This window comes from Marmota marmota, unplaced genomic scaffold (genome assembly GCF_001458135.2).
Source record: "Marmota marmota marmota unplaced genomic scaffold, marMar, whole genome shotgun sequence".
Classification (NCBI taxonomy): Eukaryota; Metazoa; Chordata; class Mammalia; order Rodentia; family Sciuridae; genus Marmota; species Marmota marmota.
The window spans coordinates 1,911,072-1,932,112 of NW_025999898.1; the positions used below are offsets into that span (position 1 = coordinate 1,911,072).

Sequence of the window (21,041 nt, forward strand, 5' to 3'; positions counted from 1 at the left end):
TTTTTTGGTACTGGTGATTGAACCCAGGGGCACTTAACCACTGAGCCACATCCCTGGCCATCTTTTGTTTTATTTAAAGACAGGGGCTTGCTGAGTTGCCTATGGCTTCACTAAGTTGCTGAGGCTGGCTTTGAATTCAGGATCCTTCTGCCTCAGCCTCTTGAGCTGCTGGGATTACAGGTGTACACCCTGCCCAGCTCTCCTTTGCTTTCTTGAAACAAAATTCAGGCTCTTCGTCCCATAAACTGCACCATGATTTTTTGAACCCATCAGTGAAGAAATTCTCCAATCATATTTCTAGAATGGTCTACTTTACGGTGTTGAAAAGAAAGGAACTGGATTAATGTATATTAATCTGGGTAAATCTCAAAAATAAAATCAAACTGGGCGCAGTGGCACAGTCCTATAATTCCAATTCAGGAGGCTGAAGCAGGAAGGTAACAAATTCAAGGCCAGCTTGGGCCATATAGTGAGATCCTGTCATGAAATTAAAAATAAAAAGGGCTAGGAAAGTAACTTAGTGGTAAAGCACCCTGGGTTCAATCCCTGGTACTACAAATAAATAAAATTGACAAATAACCGTTATTTAGCTTTTTCCTCAGCTTTTTCCTGTGATAAAAGATCTGAGATAATCAATTTAGCAAGAGAAAATGATTCTGTTACTTTGAGCCTGTGACAACATAATACATCATGGTATGAGCATGTGACAGAGTAGGTCTGTTACCTCATGTTGGCTAGGAAATGCCAGGGTTTTTTTTTTTTTTTAATTTTAATATTTATTTATTAGTTTTCGGCAGACACAACATCTTTGTTGGTATGTGGTGCTGAGGATCGAACCCGGGCCGCACGCATGCCAGGCGAGCGCGCTACCGCTTGAGCCACATCCCCAGCCCATGCCAGGGTTTTAATATCCCCTTCAAGGATATGCCCCAATGATCTAATTTACTAGCACTAGGTCTGACTTACTAAAGATTCCTCCACCTCCCAATAGTACATGGGCTGGGGAACAAGCCTTTAAAGTGTGGGTCTTGGTCCATTTAAGATCTAAAGTGTTACCATAAGCAAGAGGCTAAAAATTTGTTTATGGAAAGAGAGTCAGAGGACAGATAGGGCATTGAGGGGCAAATAGAGGCTGAACTTAGGGAGCAAGAAGACCCTACAGGGGTTGGTAGTTTATTGGGACTTCGGTGATAATCTGATTTCTTTTAAACTTGGCTGGAGTCCAGTGAAAAATGTCTCCCTTGTTAATTCTAGGTGGTGGATGAGTGCTTGTTATTTGTTCTCTTTTTTTCTGCAACTTTTACATTTCTTCCAAAAAATCTTTTACCTGTACCTATAGCACTTCTCCCATATCATAAAAATCGTCTTTGCTCCATCAGCTCTTGACCCATATGTCTCCCTAACATGACCATGATTTTCCAAGGAACTGGCCTGAGAGGTACCCAGGTGATCTGTTCAATGACTGGGAACCCATGTGCCAGGGCTATGCAAGTGGCCAGGGATGAGACTGCAGAGATTTTGGCCTCTCAAAGCTCATAGGTTAGTGGGGTATCCTGACAAGTGAGCAGGCAGTTCACTGAGTGGGCAGTTCATATGTAAGTTTCCTCATTGAGTGAGGAAAAACATAAGAGGGGTGTCTAACAGCAAGTGTGGTTTGGAATCCACAGGAAAGAGACTAGAGAAATATGACAGATCTTAAGTTGGAGAAATGAAGGTATGGGAGAAAGAATATTTCCAGCTAAGGGGACAGACAGTTTTAGTGCAAGAGCTTCAAGCAAAAAGAAAGCATAGAGGATTTGAGGAACTAAAAGAAATTTGGAGTGGGCTGGGGATGTGGCTCAAGCGGTAGCGCGCTCGCCTGGCATGCGTGTGGCCCGGGTTCGATCCTCAGCACCACATACAAATAAAGATGTTATGTCCGCCGAAAACTAAAAAAAAAATAAATATTAAAAAAAAAAAAAGAAAAAAAAGAAATTTGGAGTGATGGAGAGAAGAGGTGGGGCTTGGAGAGAAGGATGGGCTGAGATATCTAACTCTTCAGGAATAATACAGGCTCTGGCCCTACCAATTAACTACATAGGTGTCTTACTGAATCTTTCAAAGCCTGTTTCTACATCTACAGAATGGGGATAAAACCACCACTTACAGCATAAATTTTTGTGAAGATTCAAGGATATAATAAACAAAAATGTTTGGCAGTTGATCAGGGCTCAATAAATGCTACTCTTTGTCAAGGGGTTAGAGGAAAACCATGGAGGGATCTAAGGGGTAGTTTGGACAAGTGTGAAATTGTGTTTTACAATCAGTACAGGAAAAACACAAAGGTATCAAATCCATGAGATGGTACAATATTTAGGATTTCCCCCCTATACAACATTTCACCATCTCCAAGAATCTGAGATTAAAAATGCAAAAAAAAAAAAAAAAAAAAAAGGAGATAAATTCCTAAAAGGACTCCTACCAATGCAAGCCTCCACCTTCACCATTCTCACAGGGTAGGTGACTACAACTTGATGCCAATTCCAAAGAGCTACAGCCAATCAGATGGTGGGAAGCCAGCAGTGGGTATGTGCCCCTGAAGCTGCATGGAACTAGATACCAAAAAGTGCTCAGTTCAATAGTCAGAGGCTGGGCAGCCAACAGCACCTAGGTCCCTTGAAGAATAATTGAAAGGTAGAATCGATTAAGTGGTCTTCAAATATTCAAAGAGCTGGTAGGGCAATGAGATCTTGGGCAGGTCTGTGCAGCAACCACATGCAGCAACCATTCAATTATTCAGAATTATTTACCGGACCCCTACCGCATACAATCATGCATTGGTTACTGACAAAGACACATTAGAGAAATATCATCAAGCGATTTCTTTGTTGTGTACTTATGTAAACCCTTTATGGTATAGGTCAATCACTCAATGTGGATTGCATTGAATGAAATGGATGAGGTTACTGTTCATGTTAACATAGCATTCTATAATATGCTTTCTTTTTAGCATGCTTTAATAATAGCATAAAGTAAATGAACTAGTAACAATATAGTCATTTATTATTAAACTTGTCCTGTACATAACTGTACATGCTGTTATATGACTGGCAACACAGGTTTGTTTGCACCAGCAACACACAAACCCATGAGTAATGTGTTGTGCTACATCACATAATCCTATCAGGCAATACAAATTTTTCAGCTCCCTATAACCTTACAAGGCCACAATTATGTAAATTGATCAGTCTTGACCAAAATATTATTTATGTGACAAATGGCTGCATGTCAAGCACTGTTCTAGGTGCTTGAGAGGCCAGGAGGGATCAGAACAAATGAAAAAACAGTTCCTGACTTCAAGATGCTTACATTAAATAACACAGGTGGGGAGGTAGTGGTAAATACTACAAAATGCAAATGGAGATATGGGATGGGAGGGCGCATACTTCAAACAGTGTGATAAAAACGCAAAGATCCATCTATAGTGAAAGAGGAATTATGAGGGAAAAGCATCCATGCACAAGGTAAGGTACAGCACATATTATAAGGTGACAGTAAGCCTGGTTTGTTCAAATTGCTTCTACAACCGCAGCGAAATTTGAAGTAAAGCTATCAGTTGTCAATGAGAAAGAAGACAGCAATGGATGTTATGAAAAACTCATCTATGACCCTGGAGAATTAGAAATAATACTTAATAGAGAATTCCCAGAATGAACTGCAGAAATGAGTTTTCCATCACTGGAAGAGGGCAGGAAAAGAATTCTTAAATCAACAGCCCTCTTACACTTAGACCATCTCATAAATGTTAAGATTCTGGGTTGGGGTTGTGGCTCAACGGTAGAGTGCTAGCCTAGTATGTGCGAGGCCCTGGGTTCGGTCTTCAGCAACACATAAAAATAAATAAGTAAAAAAAAGGTATTGAGTCCAATTACAACTAAAAAATAAATATTAAAAAAAAGATTCTGTGACAGGAGATGTTATAGTATTACTACTGCATTAGTGGATAATTAATCTCTCTTCTAAAAAAAGATGGGACAACTCTTCCTCAATCGTGAAATGAAGCACAACTATGTCAGACAGGATGCTTTCCAAATAGCAAAGATGACCTGGATAGAATTTCACATTGCAGAAATCCTGAGGGTTAAAGAAAACGTTAACATTTTTTAAAAAATTTAGTTGTAGATGAACACAATAACTTTATTTTATTTATTTATGTGGTGCTGAGGATCAAATCTAGTGCCTCACACATGTGAAACAAGCACTCTACCACTGAGTCACAGCCCACCCCCTGGCACTCCTGTTGCTCTGGACAGAGGAACATTATCCTCAGGAAAAATCATTTTTCTTTCTGAAACATGTGAGTATGGTGTGATATTGCTGTTTTTAAGAGTCATTCTTTCAAGTAGGAAGAATAGATGATTAAAAATAGAGACCTTAATTAGAATAAAATATTTCATGCATGTATAATTTTATCAAAATGGATTCTACTAACATATATAACTAAAAAGAACAAATAAAAAAGTGACTCTTTTTTAAAAGTAAATAAATGGATCCCATTGTATTTATATTCCTCCAAATAGTGTTCTCAGCAAACTAGAATCTTAATCCAAATATGTGAAATATAGTTTCACCTAATTGTATAATTGCCATGTGAGAAAAGTCAGTGACACTATTTAAAAAGCACACAGAACACTTGGTCAATAAAATTAATACATACATAGTTGGTCAATGACTCAGATTATTTACCGGACCCCTACTGCATACAATCATGCATTGGTTACTGACAGAGAAACATTAGAGAAATATCAATAAGCGATTTCTTTGTTGTGTACTTATGTAAACTCAGATCAAAAGGACTACTATTTCAAAATACCATATTCCCTGGTTAAAAAAAAAAAAAAAAAAAGACTATTTTCCATTGCTGAGTATGTTCAAAATGTTACACAGCAGGTTCTAGAGGTCACCTTTGAGGTGGAATTCTACACATGTTCTGAGCTCAGAACAGTTCTCAAAAACGTTCTGGAATGTCTATTAAAAAACAAAACACAAAATAAAACAAAACTTCATGGCATTACAGGCATAATTTTAATCTAGTATTAGACCACAAGAATAAAACTAACAGCCCTGACAGTTATTTGAAAGGTTTCAAAAAATTTTTATTCTCATAAATTAACACACATAACAGTGGGCATTTTAGAGTCACAAACTACCAAACAGAAAAGGAACTGCAGGGGCATCATGTATGCCAATGTTACCAAAAATGTACAAATTTCACTGAACTATTGACCATGATAATATAGAAACACTTCAGGCAGCTATTTACTGGCCCAGACCTTGGTTCAAGGAGATGCGGCCTCTCATGGAGAATTCAAATCCAATTCAGCACCAAGAGGGGCTTGTGAAGACAGTTAACAAGCATCAAATCTGAGCATGCTGTGCTGAATGACAGGCTACATGGGGACCCCCACTTCACAGTCAAAGTTCCTGCTGTTCCTGGCTAGATGGTAATATTAAACTGTGATTTTAGTGAAGTTAAGCCTTTCCCCCTAGTCAGCTTTATACAGAAATTCAGTTCAAGCAAGGGGTCCTCTTCTGGCATGAATCCAGGCAAGGATACTCCCTACCTCTGGCCAATTATTAATACTTTGGATATAGCCACCCACAATGTGGTTATTTAAGAGGTCCTTTCCATGATACCAGGGGAAAAGTTTACAGAAACAAAACAAGGGTATTAAAGAAAGCACCAACTGCATACTCCTCTCCCACCCCAGGCAATGGGAGAAAAGTATCATTGCCCAAAAGTTGTTCTTTCGCAGATCTTAATGTACATGGTACTGATGCTGAGATGGAATCCCAGCTTGGAGATGGGAGTGATGGCTCTCTGCCCGTTAGGCTGTACTGCAGCCTTGGACCTGCTGCCACAGTCCTGCACACTTGCTACTGCTTTTTACCTGGTGGGCAGGGGATGAACCACTGGGAGTCAATGCCCAGAGATTAGAATCTGAAATTGACCTCAGGTTGGCTCTGGTGCCCAAGCAAAAGACCCTTTCAGGCAAAATTGTGACAAAGTGTCATGATTTTCACAGCTCTTGGAGGAGCACTGAGTTTTGGGATTCACAGCATGAGTTTCTGAGCTCTTCAGGCTCCGAGTAAGGCAAACGCTACACGTCTTTTCACTGTACCTCCCTCAGCTGTAGCTTTTAAGAATAAGGTTGGTAAGAAAAAGTGAACAATCTGCTTTTAAAAGTATGAGGTACGTTCAACTAATTGAGATATGAAGTTGGAAAGAAGACTAACGGGGGAAAAAAAAAAAGAAATAGAAAAGAGGAGGAGGGGAGGTAAGGGGAGTTCAGGCCAGTATAGCTGGAAATCAAAATATGGAAAAGGAGATGGGCAGAACCCTGATTGGACCTGAGATTTCTCCTCCTTTTTCATAAACATGAAAACACTAAAACTTCTGGATGTGATATAGTTGAATAAACTGTAACTGATGGCAGCTTCCCAATACTTGGGGTGGGAAGTCTCCATACTCATAATTCTTATCAACTTCCAGCACAATAGACCTCCTATGGCCCTGGTCAGGTGGCATGCCAGCAGCTGACTAATGTCTCCCATTGTGGTCAGTGACCACAGATTCTGAGGATCACTGACAGCCCCGAGGCTGGCTAGATAAATAGCAAAATTGGATGTTAAGACAGGTGTGGCTGAGTTCTACTAGAACCTGATGTAGCAACTTCAGGTAATTTCAGGATTGCAATGGGGACCCCTTTTTTGGAGCAGGGATAGGGCTCTCTGGTGAGGGTAGGCCAAGAATTCCAAGGACAGAAAGGGTTGGCTTCAGAGCAGTTTTTCCCCTACATTCCAGGATAAGGAAGGAGCCAGGAGCCTAGTCCTCCATTCCCAGACGCCAATGTTTCAAATCACTGCTCTAGGACCTTTCAAGTGCCATGCCTATAATAGGCAAACTTGAAATTTTATGCCTGTCATGTTGGTGATACTACATTTGTGCCCCCTCAACTTTCATCTGCTGGGTGACATGATTGCCGCAGTACTGCTTTAGCTGTGGTTGGCAATGGAGCTCCCTACATGTTTGTACAAGGGAACAATGTATTACTCATTGTACTCTCTCTAGGAAAATGACAGAGAGGGACTGAGTGCTAAGAACCTTGTCTAACAAAGGTAGAGGTATTGAAGTGAAACATAGGTCATGTCCACACAGTCTCGATAAAGGGGATACAGAATGGCAGAATCTGGCCAGCATCATTCAGAGGCAGTATGGAACCCTGGTGCTCTTCTAGTCCTACTGGGCCATGGCCTTGGAATCTTCTGTGGATGTCCAGGTATATATGTCACTTGTTTAAATGCTACGTCTGAGGCAGTGGGCCTGGATGACAGACGTGGCACCTTTTTTTTTTTCCTGTTCTTGTCAGTTTTTCTGCTCCAGCATGGCACAAACTTAACCTGCAAAAGAAAGGCACATAGAGACCCCCCAACCCCCAACCCATCTCCCCACCCACTAACAAATGGGGAAACAAAACATCCTAAGAGAGTAATCCAACATTCCAGGAGGGCACCAGATGCTCATCTCTGACTGGGAAATGTCCCTGGAGCTATGACAGTTCCATCAGTGATTGCTTTGTGGCAGTGGCTCCTAGGAGGATGAAGAAAGGTGAACAGTGTCCTGAGGCTGGCTTGAGCATATCACCAGCCAAGGAAAGTTGATTCTCTGAACTCTTATTTTAAGTGAGGGAAATAAAAAAAATAAATTAAAAAAAAAAAAAAGAAAGAAAGAAAGAAAAGAAAAAAAAAAGAAACTATAAGGGAAGGATGGAGGGGGGAGGGATTCATTGGGAAAGGAATGAGACTTCTGAGCCTGCTGCCCAGACTCCTGCAGGTACAAACCAAGACACTCAGCTACTTCAGGCATTTGACAGCATTTTCAGTAGGTTTGACCAGGTATCCTCAATGAGGGTTGGCTATGGAATTTCAGAATCCCACCATGAGAATGGATCACTGGGACTGAACTACTACCCTGACTCTCTCCCTACTCCTGGAGCAGGCTGCTTGGATAGCTGCAAATACTCTGGGTTGGTCTCTTATCACCACCCAAGTTGCTATAGTCAACTTGGTTACACACCAACATTTGAGAGAAAACCACACTTGACCTTAGCATTTTTTTAAATGACTGGAAGAGAAATCTGATTTCACTTATATCACTAAAAAAATAATAATAATAATAATAAAATAAAAAATGTGTGTGTTTAGTAGGCAGGAATGAGAACCCAGAGGAAAAAGTGCCCCTCAAATGAGCTACACTAGAAGTTAGAGATGGGGAGGGATTACTTAAAACACATGAATGGGAAAATGTTTCCTCCATGTACTGATCAACTGGGTCATATGCCTGACATGTATTCTCCTAAGACATGTACTGTCTTTCTCCTTAATGTCTTAAAAAAAAAAAAATCACATTTAAAGGCCCCAAACATGCAGCAATAATAATAAAAAAAATAAAAATAAAGAAACTGAAAATAATCAACACTACAACATTAAAAGTGCAACTTACTTTGGGGCGTGGACGGGCTCCTCTGGCATTAGTGACCCACAGTCACAGTGGGGAGAAAATGATGGAAAAAGGCCCCCCACACACGCACACACTCATATACACTCACACCAACAGGTTCTGGACAGACTCAAATGATTAGAAAACACAATAGCTCATCTTTTCTCGACCACCTAAATGAGCCAGTGAGACCACACAGGGCAGGACACCAGGTCCTCCTCCCTAGGCCATGTTTCTAGCACCACCGTAAACAAAGCAGAACTTTCATTTGGACGTGCAAATGCTGTGAGTCCTTGGAATCCTAGTGTTGCTTAAGATATGTGGCTTCTTCCTCCTTCCTCCTGCGATTGGGAGGAGGTGGCCAGATGTCATTCAGGACCATTTCCAGGAGAAAAGAGCATTCCTGAGGTTCTAAACTCAGCAGTAGAAGTAGAGGTTCCTCCTTTACCAGTTCCTAAAAAGGCTGCACCTTGAAATAGGTAAATATTCATGGACTGGACATCTTGAGTGGTTTGGGCCTAAGGGCAAAATTAGCTGACCTATTCCATGGAGGTCCAAAAACATACAAAATTGAGACTCTTATCTAAATTTGTTTCAACAACCTGAAGACTGCTCCTGTTCCTCTTCCTTGGCAAAGAAGGTCTCTAGTTCCATCAGTTTCTGTAGCAAAAGAGCATCCAGTTCTCGACTCTGCAGAGCTGCCTTCTGGGCCCTGGTAAAGCTGCCTGTCAACTTGACTTTACCTCGAGCTCTCCTCTTTCGTGGTACTGTAAAATCCTGAAATTCTAGAACTCGCTTCCTCTTCTGTTGGCTTACTGAGATTAGTGTACCATTTCGTTCCTTGGGTTCCTCAAAGATGGTCTCTAAACACCTGAGGATGGGGTACAAAACAAAATCAATGACAGACTGACTCACATGGCTGATTAACCTTTTCTTTCTAGTTACTAGAAGCAACTACTCCCTACTCAACTGTTTCCTCTTAGCATCTATCTATATGTATGGAAAACACAAATATAGGTATTTATTAATATGTATATGTATACATAGAGGAAAAAGTTCAAAATGGATAATATAGAATAAAAGTGAAATTAATTCCCACCATAGACAATAATAATTTTTTTGTGTGTAATTTCCCAAAAGCCATTCAGTGTATAGATAGGCATAAATAACATATTAGGGAGTGACCCTTTCCTATAAAGTTCAGGTAGTACTAACATTTTAAACTTTGTGAGCCATATAGGTGGCTATTACAATTTTTTTTTCCTCTTCCTTCCTTCCTTTTTTTTTTTAAATATATATTTTTAGTTGTTGACAGACCTTTATTTTATTCATTTGTTTATATGCGGTGTTGAGAATCAAATTCACTGCCTCACCCATGCTAGGCGAACGCTTTACCACTGAGCTACAACCCTAGCCCTTCCTTCTTTCAACAACAACAAAAATGTAAAAACCATTATTATAGGTCATTAAAAACAAAACAAAACAAAAAAAACAAGCTGGGCATTGTGGGACACAGCTTATAGTCCCAGCACTAAGGAGGCTAGAGTGGGGGAATACTTTGAGCCTAGGAGTTCCAAGCCAGAGAAACCCTATCTCATTAAAAAGAAGAAAAAGGGGCTGGGGATAGGGCTCAGTTGGTGTAGTGCTTATCTTGCATGCACAAGGCCCTGGGTTCAATCACCAGCACCACAAAAAAACAAACAAACAAACAAACAAAAAAAGCCACTGGCTAGAATTTGGCCTATGGTTGGGCATATGGCCCAAACAGTAGCAAACTGTAACTATATATACTGTCTTATACAATGTGTTGTCCTATCAATACCCTTTAAACTTGTTCCAATTTACTACAATAACAATAAATCAGATGATTTTTTTTTGGCAGTGGTGGTACTGGGGATTGAACTTAGGGTGCTATACCACTGAACTACATCCCCAACCCTTTTTTTTGAGACAGTTAAGGATGGCCAGGAACTTAAATTCTGTTACCTTAACCTCTAGAGCTGCTGGCATTATAGGTATCTGCCACTGTGTTGAGCCAGATTGATAAGATTCATTTTTTAAGGTTATACAGCATATTCCATTATAAGGATGGACCAAAATACCAGCAATGGATATTTTGGATTATTTCAAATCCTGTCCTATCTAGCAATGAATAGTCTTGTACAAATGTCTTAAGAGTACATGTATAAAATCCTACAACTATTGGGCTGTATCCTAGACAAAATAAATGTCATAGACTTGAACTGAATTCAGACCCAAACGTGGTCGAGAGAAACTTTATGTACTTGGGATTGGACTCATATTTGAGGATCAGTGATATATCAGTCCAAAAGAAGCTGGTCAGTATGTTGGGTAAAAACATAAATACAAACTACAAAGAAACTACATTTTATATGTCCATCTAACCCATACATATTTCTTTCCTATTCTACCACTGACCACAATTTAAGCAGAGGGATCAAAAAATACCAAATTCTAGTTATTCATAAGTAACAATATTGATAGAGCTGAAACCCTCCTGAAGTTCTAGATATTTATATCAATCATTTCAGAATTCTTTCCGCCCACCTTTTTTAAATTTCCCATCCACATGTACCTACCTGTTTGCAGGAGGAGACTTATAATTCTTGTTGGTATATATTTCTTCTAAACTAAATTCCTTCTTCTTTAACCTTAAGAGAGAAAAAAATAAAATCTTTATGCTCTCTAAAGAACATAGTTTCACAACTCTACCCCTTCTATTCTTTTATTTCAATCTTGTATTAAGTTAGAGAGATGTCTTACATGAACGATTTGTACCAGGTTTTCTCTTTCTGAGTGCCAATCTTTCAAGTTTATGGAATTTAGTCCATTTATGGAATTAGGAATGGTATATTTGGATTTATTCTATTATTTCATTTTACAGTTTCTCTCCTCTCATGGTTCTGGGGACGGAACCCAAGGATTCATGCCTATCAGACAAGCACTCTACCAACTGAGGTATATCCCCAGCATGTCTTTCTTTATTACCTTCTCCTTGGAAATTATAAACTCTTTCCTGTAATGATTGGCAATAATTTTAACCAGCATATTAAACTTATAAACTGAAGTGAATCAATACTTTCACCCTTCTTTCAAACAATAAAAGGTCCCTGGAACATTTTATTTTATTTTATTTTTGGTACCAGGAATTGAACTCAGGGACACACAACCAGTGAGCCACTTCCCCACAGCCCTTGAGTTGCTTAAGGCCTTGTGAAGTTGCTGGGGCTGGCTTTGAACTCACAATCCTCCTGCCTCAGCCTCCCAGGCCACTGGGATTACAGGTGTGTACCACGTTGTTCTGCTGGGCACAGGCTTTCTTTTCTCTTCTCTTTTTAAGACAGGTGTCTTGCTACGTTGTCTGGGCTGGCTTCAATTCCTGGACTTAAGCAAACCTTCTGCCTCAGCTTCCTGAGTAGCTGGAGGTATAGGTATGCACTACTGCACTTGGCTATTTTTGTTTAATTTTTTTAGTTGTAGTTGGTACAATATCTTTATCTATTTATTATTATGTGGTGCTGAGAATCAAATCCAGTACCTCACACATGCAAGGCAAGTGCTCTTCCACTGAGCTACAGCCCCAGCCCTTTGGCTTTTTTTTTTTTTTTTTAAACTTTTAAGTTATTATTATTATTTGCAGTGTAGGGCCTTGAGCATGTGAGCCAAGTGCTCTTATACTCTTAGCAACATTAATTTTTTTTTAAAGTACCTTTATGAAGGCTGGGGTTGTGGCTCAGTGGTACAGCACTTGCTTAGTGTGTGTGAGGCACTGGGTTCTATCCTCAGCACCACATATAAATAAATATAGGTCCACTGACAACTAAAAAAAATATATATATATATAAAAAAGTACTGGGGTGGGGTGGTGGCTCAGTGGTAGAGTGCTCGCCTAGCATGTTAAGAGGCACTGGGTTCGATCCTCAGCACCTCATAAAAACAAACTAATGTATCCACCTAAAACCAAAGATACCTATATAAATAAATTTTTTTAAAAAAGTACTATTATGAAATGATATGCTTCAATCTCCTACTTGCTCCTTTGGATGTGCAGCCTGTCTTATCTGTAGGAGACTCTTGAATTTGGTTCCTGAATCCCTGCAACATGTTCCTAGTAGTCATTTTTTTTTAAGAAATTCTAGCCAGGCTCAGTGCCAGGCTTAGTGGCTTGGGAGGCTGATGCAGAAAGATTGCGAGTTCAAAGCCAGAATCAACAACACAGTGAGGAGCTAAGCAACTCAGCAAAACCCTGTCTCCAAATAAAACATATAAAAAGGTTGGGGATGTGGCTCAGTGATTTAGTACCTCTGGGTTCAATCCCTGGTACACACACAAATCTTTTTTTTTAAATATAGTTTTTAGTTGTTGATGATTATCTCTCTCTCTATCTATCAATCTCTCTCTCTCTCTACCAATCTATCTATCCAGCTGAGGATGCTATACAAGCGCTCTACCACTGAGTTACAACCCCAGTCTCATCCCTAGTAGTCTTTGTTACTTTATGATATTCTGTTCTCATCCTGTAGTAGACCTGCATCACTCTACAAGATGCTATGTGTCACATATCATAAAATTCACCACTTAACAATTTTAACTCAGTGGTTTCTTAGGGTCCTTGCAAGCCTATTCATAAATCATCTCTAACCTACAATAAGTTAATAAAGTTAAAAAGAAACCCTACACCTGTTAGTAGTCACTCTGACTCACTCTACACCCAGCACCTGGTAACCACTAATCTATTTTCTGCTTCTAAGGTCTTACATATTCTAGACATTTCACATAAATGGAATCAAACATTATGTGCCCTTTTGTATTTGGCTTCTTTTCATTTAGCATATTGTTTCCATGGTTAATCTATATTATCAGTAATTCATTCTTTTCCATTCTATTTTATCATTTTATGGATATGCCACCTTTTCTTTATCCTTTGTCAGCTGATGAACATTTCAGTTGTTTCCATTTCTTAACTATCATAAATATCATTGTTAAGAGTGTGTAAAAAAGTTTCTACATCAATGTTTTTTTATTCTCTTGGGAATATTCCTAGGAGAACTGCTGGTTTAAATGGTAACTCTAATTTTTTGATAAAATGCCAAAACAGTTTTCTATATTAGCTAAACCATTTTATATCCTCATGAGCAATGTATAAGGGTTCCAACTTCTGTATACCCCTTATTAGTTATTTTCTGGCTTAAAAATAACAATTGATTAATTTATAGGTAGCCTAGTGGATGAGCACCTAACTGGGTTGTTGTTTTCTTTTCTAGTACTGTGGATGGAACACAATGATGTTTTAGCACTAAGCTACAACTCCAGTCCTTTGATTTTTATATTCTGAAATAGGGTCTTGTTAAGTTGCTGGTGCTAGCCTTGAACCTGGGGTCCTCCTGCCTCAGCCTCCCAAATTTCTGAGACTATAGGCATGCACCACCACAAACTCACTGTGGTTTTTTACTTGTTCTCTAATGGCTACTGATGTTGAGCATCTTTCCAAATGCTTGTTGACTATTTGTTGGAGAAATAGCTTTCAAAATTCATTGTCCCCACACATTTTTTGTGGTGCTGAGGATCAAGTCCAGGGCCTTTAAGCCTGCTAGTCAAGTCCTCTACCAGTGAGCTATACCCCCAGTCTTCAGGGCCCATTTAAAAAAAAAATTGTCTTTTGTTGTAAGAATTCTTTATATATTAAGGGTACTAGACCCTTCTTACATATGGTTTACAAATTTCTCCAATTTTGTGGGCTATTTTTTTTTCTTTTTTAGTAGAATTTATTTTTTGGAGACTTTTTAGGTTCATAACAAAACTGAGTAGAAAATATATTCCCATTGTACCTGTCCCTACACACGCATGACTTCCCTCACTGTCAATACTTGGCTCCAGATGAAGCTACATAGGTGCATCATTACCCCTCAAAATTTACTCTGGGTGTCTGCCGCAGTCTGGCTGGGCACAATCAGGAGCCACTTGTCAAAAGAAACTAACTTTATTTTTAGAACCACACACGCCAAACAAAACAGCCTCTCAGGAAAAACCCTCAAAGCCCCAACTGCCACCACCTGCTTTCCACAAGCCTCTCTCTCCAACACAAGCCTCTCTCTCCACCTCCCACAATCCTCCTGCTGAGGCCAATTGGCTGGGTCACGTGGGCGGAGCCAAAAAAGTCCCCCAATGAGCAGCTCCGTGGTCTGAAAGGGCAGGGAAACAGCCCAATGAGCATCACCGCAGAGGAGCCAATCATCAGCGGCAGCTGGAAGTTTGCTGGGGCCCCTTCTGCTGTGGCTCTCAACAGGTGTCAAACATTCTGTGTGTTTTGAGAAACATCCCTACCACCTTTCTTTCCCTTTTCCCCTCTAATTTCCACGTATGGGAGAATATATACAACCCTTGACCTTCTATGTCAGGCTTATTTTGCTTAACATAATGGCTCTACATGTAGTATGTTGTGAGACAGGGGACTGTGAATCTTCCACTTTGTTCTTTTCTAAAGATTGATTTAGCTGTTCTGGGTCACCTATTTTCACATAAATTTTAGGATCCATTTGTTAGTTTCCTCAAAAAAAGGCAATAGACATTTTGACGGTTTGCAATAAATCTGTAGAATGCTCTAGACAGTAACGATACCCTGAGAATATCAAGTCTTCCCCAAATCTATTTTTGAATGGTTCACTCCTAGTGCACAATTTTGTATTATTATTTTGTATACTGATCTTATATCCTGCAACCTTGATGATTCATTAGTTCTTTTTATAAAATTTTTTTTTAGTTGTTGATAGAACTTTATTTATTTATATGTGGTGCTGAGAACTGAGCCCAGTGCCTCACACATACCAGGCAAGTGTGCTACCACTGAGCCACAGCCTCAGCCCCTCTTTCATTAGTTCTAATAGTGTAGATTCCATAGTTTTCCATAGATATTTTCATTTGTGACTAAAGATAGTTTCACTTCCTTTACAATATGAATGCTGTTTATATTTTATTTATGTATTTATTACTGTTATTCTTTTGCAGTGCTGGGTATTGAACCCAGGACCTTCTACATGCTAGGTAAATGCTCTACTACTAAGCAATACCCTGAGCTCAGTATTTTATTTTCATGATTAATTGCCCTGGCTAAAAACTCTAGTGGAGTGTTAAATAGAAATGGTGGGAGAGCTGGGGATATAGGTCAATTGGTAGAGTGCTTGCCTTGTATGCACAAGGCCCTGGGAGGGAGGGGAGGGAAGGGAGGGAGGGAGGGAGGAAGGAAGGAAGGAAGGAAGGAAGGAAAGAAATGGTGAGAGAAGATAAACTTGTCTTGTTTCTCATCTTAGAATAAAGCTTCCAGCCTTTCATCTTTAAGTATGATTCGAGCTACAGGTTTTTTGTAGATTAATTTGAAGATGGTTCCATCTATTCCGAGTTTAGAGAGTGTTTCTCACCATGAAAGGGGGTTGGATTTTTTCATACTTTTTCTGCATCAATTAAGATGATCATGTGGTTAAATCTCCCTCTATACTATTATATGCATATTACATTGATTTCCTATGTTCAACCAATCTTGTCTTCTTAGAATAAATGCTTTTGGGTTTTTAATATGCTGTTGGATTCAATTTGTTAGTATTTTTCCCCTGAAATTTTTTTATTAGTTCTTATAATAGATACACACAATATCAGGGTTTATCTTTTGGAGGGGTACCAGGGATTGAACTCAGGGGTATTCAACCACTAAGCGACACCCCTAGCACTATTTTGTATATTATTTAGAGACAGGGTCTCACTGAGTTTCTTAGTGCCTCGTTGTTGCTGAGGCTGGCTTTGAACTCACCATCCTCCTGCCTCAGCCTCCCTAGCCTCTGGGATTACAGGCATGCCCACCAAAACCAGCTTGGGGTTCATTTTAACATAATCATAGAAGCATGAAATAGCTTACTAATATTTTGCTGAGGATTTCATGTCTATATTCATAATGTTTTCTGTTCCTTTTAAGATCTTTTTGTCTTGGGGCTGGGGTTGTGGCTCAGTGGTAGAGCACTTGCCTAGCATATGTGAGGCCCTGGGTTTGATCCTCAGCACCACATAAAAATAGATTAAAAAAAAAAAAAAAGATCTTTCTGTCTTTGAAATTCTAAAATTTTCTTATGATGAAATTAGCTATGAAATTTATTCTTTTTATTGATCCTGCTCAATATTCATACCTTTTTTTTTTTTTAGAGAGAGAGAGAGAGAAAATTTTAATATCTATTTTTCAGTTTTCGGCGGACACAACATCTTTCTTTGTATGTGGTGCTAAGGATCGAACCCGGGCCGCACTCATGCTAGGCGAGCGTGCTACCGCTTGAGCCACATCCCCAGCCCCTGTTAGTTCATTCTTAATGTCTTCTTTAAGTTCATTGGACATCTTAACTAAGAATTCTCAGGATTCTTTCTCCAACATTTCCTCCATGATTGTATTAATGGGATCATTTGTTGAGAGTCCTGGCTATTTTCTCACTTCTTTTTTCATACTGCTTGTGTGTCTAACCATCTGCTGAGATCACCTCATCTACTTTTATGCCAGACACTGTTCAGTGAGATTCTTTCTGTTAAGAGACCCAGGCTGGTTGAGTATCCAGATATTGATGCTCCCATTCCACATGTATCATCTGCTGTTTCCAGTATCAGCACCACTCTGAGAGAAGATGCTAAACCCTATTAACTACAATCACTTCAGAACATAACCATGTGCTAATAAATCTTAGAGAAGAAACTTACTGAAAATGTTCTCCACAGTTCCTCTAATTTGGGTATAAAATTGTAGTAATGTCCTTGATTCTGTTGGGAAATTAGTTACTACTACTGGTGGTAAAATTACCATTACCCTATATGGGCATTGAAAAGAGAAGAAAACAATGGCCAAAAAAAAAAAAAAAANGAGCATTTGCCTAGCATAATCAGAGCCCTGGGTTTGCTCCACAATACTGCAAAAAATAAAATAAATAAATTTTTTTTTTTTAAAAGTGTTTTTTTGTTTTTATACTGGGGATTGAACTCAGGGGCATTCGGCCATTGAGCCATATCTCCAGATCTATTTTGTATTTTATTTAGAGACAGGGTCTCACTAAGTTGCTTAGCACCTCGCTTTTGCTTAGGCTGTCTTTGAACTAATGATCCTCCTGCCTCAGCCTCCTGAGTGGCTGGGATTAAGGTGTGCACCATCGTGCCTAGCTAAAGTGACTTCTTTCAAATAAGTTATAAAATTTTATCAAATCATACACTGAAATATTTAATTCAATTATTCCTCAATTCACTTTCCAATTTCTATTATTACCAAAACCAAAAATTATACAATAATTGCCATGCAGCCCCAGCCCTATAATGTTGTTTTATTTTATCATTATTTTTTAAAAAATATTTTTTAGTTGTAGTTGACACGAACCCAGGGCCTTGCATGTGCTTTGTGAGTGCTCTACGGCTGAGCCACAACCCCAGCCCCTATAATGTTGTTTTAATAAAGTTTTATTATTCTATGACTTTCATTTTGACTTATGGTAAAAATCCACCCTGTATGTTCCACAATCTGTTTCTTTCTCTCTTTGTTATACGGAAATGAACCGAGGGCTTTGTAATTGCTACTAGACAAGCATTCTACCCCGAGCTTCATTTTTTTTTTTTTAATTTTGAGATTGGGTCTCACTCAATTGCCTAGGCTGGCCTTGAACTTGTCATCTTCCTGCCTTGGTCTCGAGGAGCTGGGATTATGGGCATGGGCTACTGTGCCTGGCTCAATATCTAATTTCAATGTTTTGTATTTTTTTTTTTTTTTTTAAAGAGAGAGTGAGAGAGAGAGAGTGATAGAGAGAGAATTTTTTTTTTTTTAATATTTATTTTTTAGTTTTCGGCGGACATATCTTTGTTTGTATGTGGTTCTGAGGATCGAACCCGGGCCGCACGCATGCCAGGCGAGCGCGCTACCACTTGAGCCACATCCCCAGCCCAATGTTTTGTATTTTTTGTCTTAAAAGTTCAGTTACCACACTTACTTGAATTGCAAAACAGAAGTTAGGAAAAGAATGATTTCACTGATGGGTTTGAATAATAAATTGCCTTTGCCAATTAAATTGCACACCAAGGATTTTCCATAAATTTAATGCACTAAATATGCAACTTCAGGGTTTTAAAATATTTCTGACAAAGTAAGAAAAATATTCTGTCAAAAGATAAAGAAATCTTTAGGTAAATTTGTTAAAAATTCTGTCTTTTCCAACTCCCTTTCTGTATATTGAATTAAATAAAGTACATCTAAGCAGTAACATACAAATTTCTAGGGCATTTGAGAGTTATTGTATCTATCTGGTATCCTTCTCAGACACTGAGACAGTAAAAATTGCCTTCAATGCCTGGGTAACAGAATCTTTATGATTCAGTGGTTTTCAATCCTTATGATTTCAGTGCTTTCATCAAATATAATGATGACAGATCACTGTGATCTTTGACCATGTAACTTGCAAAAAGTTAAAGTAATTGAATGACTTGACGTTATTAAAACTCTTTTCACTTCCATATTTATTTACATAAGCAAGGTTCTCCAGACATACAAAAATAAGACACAATACCATTGATGCTGATACCATACCAGGCAGAATGGCTGTCATCAAAAATACAAATAATAATAAATGCAAGAGAGGGATGTGGAGAAAAAGAAACATTTTTACACTGTCAGTGGGACTATAAATAGTACAACCACTATGAAAATCAGCATGAAGGTTCCTCAAGCATGGAACCACCATATGACCGAGCTACACGACTTCTTGGTATAGCTTCTTGGTGTAGCTCCTAAAGAATTAAAGTCATCATACTACAGTGATATATGCATACCCATGTTTATAGCAGCACAATTCACAATAGGCAAACTATAGAAGCACCCAGGGTGTCTATCAACAGATGAATGAAAAAGAAAATGTGGTGTATATGTAACAATGGTTTTTTTTTTTTTTTAAATATATATAATTTTAGTTGTCAATGGACCTTTATTTAATGAGTTTATTTATATGTGATGCTGAGAATTGAACCCAATGCCTCACACATGCTAGGTGAGCGCTTTACCACTGAGCCACAACCCTAGACCCCACAATGGGGTTTTATTCAGCCATAAGGAAAAATGAAATTATGTCATTTGCAGGAAAAATGGAACTACATTCCATTATGTCAAGTGAAATAAGTCAAACTCAGAAGGTTAAGAATCATGTTTTCTCTCATATATGGAATCTAGAGAATTTAATGGAAAAGAAAGGTGGGGGAAGAACTCATGAAAATCAAAGGGAGATCAGTAGAAGAAAGGGACCAATGCATGGGAGGTGGTAAAGGAGGAGGAAAGTGCTGAGAATGATACTGGCCAAATTACATTGTTATACTGTATATGTTTGCATGTATAATATGTAACAACAAATTCCTTCATTATGTACATTATAATGCACTAATTTTAAAATGTGGAAGAAAAAGACTATAACTGATGCTTAATCTATATCATTCTAGAAATACATATTATTCAATATACAATACTAGAAATATTTAAAAATTTCTCAATAAAAATATATTATAGGATGATTAATAAAAGAATTTTAAGAGCTTAGGTATAACTCATTGGTAAAGCAAGTGCTTTTTTGCCTGTGGTGCAAGGCCCTGGTTTCAATCCTCAGAACCAAAACAAAGGCAAGATAAAAATTTATATAAATATTGCTGGGTTCAATTCCCCGTACCAAAAACAAAAACAAAAAATAACAACAAAAAACAAAACGGGAAAAAAAAAAAAAAACCCACCACCACCACCACAAACCCACATACACATTAAAGAGCTGAGCATGATGGTATATGTCTGCAATCTCAGCAAGGAGGAATGCAAGTTTGAGGCCAGCCTCAGCAACGTAGCAGGGCCCTACGTAACTCAGTGAGAAATGGTCTCAAAATAAAAAATAAAGAGGATGTGCTCAGTGAATAAAGCACTCCTGGGTTCAATCCCCAGTACCAAAACAAATAAACAAACAAACAAACAAAATGACATGTTAAGAGCAGGGCATGACAATTATATTTTTGAAAAATTTTCAAAAACAATGAACTCAGGGGACTAGGGATATAGCTTAGTAGTGCTTGAGGCCCTGGGTTCAATACCCAACAACACATACACACATATACACAAGAAAACTCAGTTTGTATTAAAAGAGAAGCTTACCTTTTAGGTCGAGGAAGGCCCATCGGGGTAAGATTAGGATCAGGCTTGGGAATGGTTTTCCGAATGCGAATCTGTGAGACTTTCTTTAGTCTCTTCTCTGGCTCAGCCTGTTTTTACGGATTAAGAAAAAAATGTTCAGGGCTAAGATGAATAAATAATTTTTAAAAATTTTAAATAATTAAAAAAAAAATGTTAGGGTGTGCTGGGAAGCACACCCTAGCCCGCACAAGGCCCTGGGTTCAATCCCCAGCACCACAAAAAAAAAAAAAAAAAAAAAAAAAAAAAAAAAAAAAAAAAAAA

General features: G+C 38.6%; 1 protein-coding gene across 15 annotated transcripts in view; it reads right to left on the reverse strand.

Annotated features, from left to right (window-relative positions):
* Positions 1–5,113: 5,113 nt before the first annotated feature.
* Prr14l (proline rich 14 like) overlaps positions 5,114–21,041 on the reverse strand; it is a 65,257-nt gene continuing 49,329 nt past the window's right edge. For all 15 annotated transcript variants that reach the window (XM_048798271.1, XM_048798282.1, XM_048798278.1 and 12 more), the window contains 3 exons: positions 20,742–20,848; positions 11,140–11,211; positions 5,114–9,410 (listed from right to left, as the gene is read on the reverse strand). In XM_048798271.1, coding sequence (XP_048654228.1) covers positions 9,134–9,410; positions 11,140–11,211; positions 20,742–20,848 — 456 coding nt within the window. In that variant the 3' untranslated portion in view covers positions 5,114–9,133. The remainder of the gene's footprint in view (positions 9,411–11,139; positions 11,212–20,741; positions 20,849–21,041) is intronic.